Source organism: Micropterus salmoides, unplaced genomic scaffold (genome assembly GCF_014851395.1).
Source record: "Micropterus salmoides isolate LMB-PRFRI ecotype aquatic unplaced genomic scaffold, ASM1485139v1 Ms_hic_scaffold_23, whole genome shotgun sequence".
Lineage (NCBI taxonomy): Eukaryota > Metazoa > Chordata > Actinopteri > Centrarchiformes > Centrarchidae > Micropterus > Micropterus salmoides.
This window is the reverse complement of record NW_024041484.1, coordinates 3,135,234-3,138,252: the sequence shown is the minus strand read 5'-3', so window position 1 is coordinate 3,138,252 and position 3,019 is coordinate 3,135,234. Positions and strand designations below refer to the sequence as shown.

General features: G+C 47.3%; 1 protein-coding gene across 1 annotated transcript; it reads right to left on the bottom strand.

Moving 5' to 3' along the window:
• Positions 1–551: 551 nt before the first annotated feature.
• LOC119918513 (carbohydrate sulfotransferase 11-like) lies at positions 552–1,345 on the bottom strand. The gene is given in 2 exon segments (XM_038739291.1): positions 552–844; positions 847–1,345. Coding segments are annotated over 2 exon segments (615 nt in total). The 3' UTR covers positions 552–728.
• Positions 1,346–3,019: the final 1,674 nt, after the last annotated feature.

Below are 3,019 nucleotides of genomic sequence, written 5' to 3'. Positions count from 1 at the left end.
GATGTAACACGGGAGGTCCCTTCTGCCAACATCATAATGACAGACCAGTGACAACTCGTTTCGTTAAAACTGTTGGCTGAAGGCCATGTCTCCACAGTTACAGCTGTAGAGGTCTTGAGAGTGAAGTCAGTACCAATCTGTTACAGGGCGTCCTTGAGGCGGTGACGAGCCAGTTTCCCTCTAAAATGTATGAGTCGAATGAGGGCAAGGGAGATGGACGCTAAGACACCGCGCTGACAGCGCAGAGGACATGGACTGTGTTTTACAATTTGACGGAGTTTCTCTATTGATCCAGGGGTGTTGGGGAGATAAGCTTAGCTCCCACGATGCATTGGGGTCAGGGCGCGTGCGAGGCCGCTGTTTGCTTTGTAGAATCTGAAGCAGCCTAATTTGTCAGCAGTTAGTTTAAACATGTAGGGAACATTATCAGGAGAATCCCTCTTCAAGTCCGTCCTCTGAGGATATGTTCCCCTTTTAAAACACCTTGAAGACCTGCTTCACCCGCACAATTTAGTCTTTGCACGCGTCTGGTTCACTGAGCCCACAGCACACAATACCTTTCTTTCTTTCAGCACCTGTTTATACGTCTAATTCAGACCCCACGCCTGCAAGGTAGGACAACAGTTTTTTAAAATCAAGTTTGCTTCCAAAAAATTCTGCCCATCACTCATTTTGTTGCCACTCCTTAAACAAGGCAGACATTCTCAGAGTCCCAGCCCTGTCCTCCATTAGTCCAGCCGGAGGTAGCTGGGTGTGGAGTAATTAAACATGAGGAAGTCCAACTTGTAAAGCTGGGAGAGTTGGATCTGCTGCTGAGTGCTGATATTGCTGAAGAACTGGGCGTCATGGCATCGGTAGTACGAGTGGACTTGGCGTAGCTCGGGAAGCGCAGGGAGTCTCCAACACCCACCAGCCGCAATAAGTAGTTTGCGTCTTCTTCCAGTGACTCATACTTGCCCACCAGGTCGTAATGGATGTGACATGGGTGACAAAGCTGGTACACGGTCTGCCAGTGCTCGTTGAGTGGGCCATCGCGCTGCGTGGCCGGGTCCACCAGGTACTCAGTGAATTCTTTGAATTTAACATCAGCACCGTTGAGCAGGGCTTCATGTGTGGCGTTCTTGCGGTAGCGCCGGATGATGCGGGTGCCGAAGCGCTTGTGGAAGGACGAGTTGTACTTGAGGGTGAACTTGTTGCGGTATGCGGAGACCAGCCTCTCGAAGGGCTCGCGAACAAAGAGGAACTTGAGGTAGTTCTTGAGGCGGTGGTTGATCTCAGCAATACTGTACTGGTTCAGAGTCTTCAGGTTGGAGGGAACGTGGGCTTCACTGGATGGGATTTCCATTGGTCACTGTAGAAGAGAGGCACGTGGACAGTGAGATACAACGGTAAAACAAACAGTATGCATTCCTGTCCTTGTAATATACAGTATTCACAAAAGTGAGTACACCCCTCACATTTCTGTAAATATCTGATTCTATCTTTTCATGTGACAACACTGAAGAAATGACACTTGCTACAATGTAAAGTAGTGAGTGTCCAGCTTGTATAACAGTGTAAATTCGCTGTCCCCTCAAAATAACACATCACACAGCCATTAATGTCTAAACCGCTGGCAACAAAAGTGAGTACACCCCTAACTGAAAATGTCACGGCTTATACAAGCTGTCACTACGCAACTGCAGTCTAAAGGCCTTTTCACACAGGGAGCGATTTACGTGCCTCGTAATTCATTTTCAATGAGAGGCGAGCGTCTGGGAAGGGAGGCACGGGCATAGCAACAAGCGGGCGTGTTCCCGTGAAACTGTCGCGGTTGTGCTCGTCTCACGCACACGCCCGCCCCTGCCAAAGTCGAATTGACTTGAACTTTCTGTAGCCTATGCGACGCGTAGCACAAAAAGAAGATGGATGAGAGACTGATCCTCGCCGTCTGTGACTTCCGTCTGTGAAGTTGCCAGGACATTAACAGGAGGGCGTTTGTATGACTAGATTTATCAGCTATCTGAATATGAATAATATATAATATAGCCTATCAACTAACGTTAGGCTACTTATAGTTTTACTTTAAGCTAGGCTATGAAGGAATACAGTGGCGCACAGAAGCCGTTGCCGTGGCTACTATCTATTGACCGCCTTCCGTTTACTCGCGGATCGCTTGTCTTGGTGTCTGTTCACATGAGAAGCGCAGAGCGACCCCACGGACCAGGCGACTACGCAGGCGGAGTGTCGCTTCCCGTGTGAAAAGGACTTAATGATGGCAGCTTGCAGGGATGTAACTACATCATACAACACATATGATATTTGTCCTATTTGTCACTCAGAGCAATACATTTTCAAAGAGGAACTAATGTACTGTAGTACTCTAAGAACAGTCTGCCAAGTACCTTACCTGTATTTGCCCCGGCCTGTGAGCACCATCATGACGCGTTTCCAGTTGGTACAGGCCACCTTGGGGACATAGCAGTAGATGAGCTCGTGGTCCTCGTCCACCACAAGGTGTTTGAGGTCTCCGGGTGTCAGGACTCTGCGCTTACGGCTGGACGCACTGTAGACTCGACAGGCATCCACAACCTGATCCCTCCTGGCTTGGTGGAGGACGGCTGCTCCGGACAGCTCCGACTGGTCAGGGAAAGACAGAGGAGGGAGTGGGAGAGAGACAAAGGGCTTGGCAAAGGGCTTTCAGGAGGTAACTATCTTGATATGAATATTTAGAGACAGTCAGCTCTTGAGCACCTGTAATTTTAAACATTTAAATGAGTGATGTTAATGAATATTGAGCAATGCTTTTTAAGATACACGAGCAGTAGAAATAATTGCCACAGTATTATGCAATACAATGCCAATATATTACTCGATACGTTTCACAGTACATAAAAAATGTGTCATGATACATCTTAGATCTCCATACATGGAAAATATATTTCTGCAGTTTATTTTTTTCCTCTAGATTGGTTGTTGTTTATTAACACATTATTTTCACAAATCAGAGATTTGGGAGAAGATTACTTCCTTTCTCTAT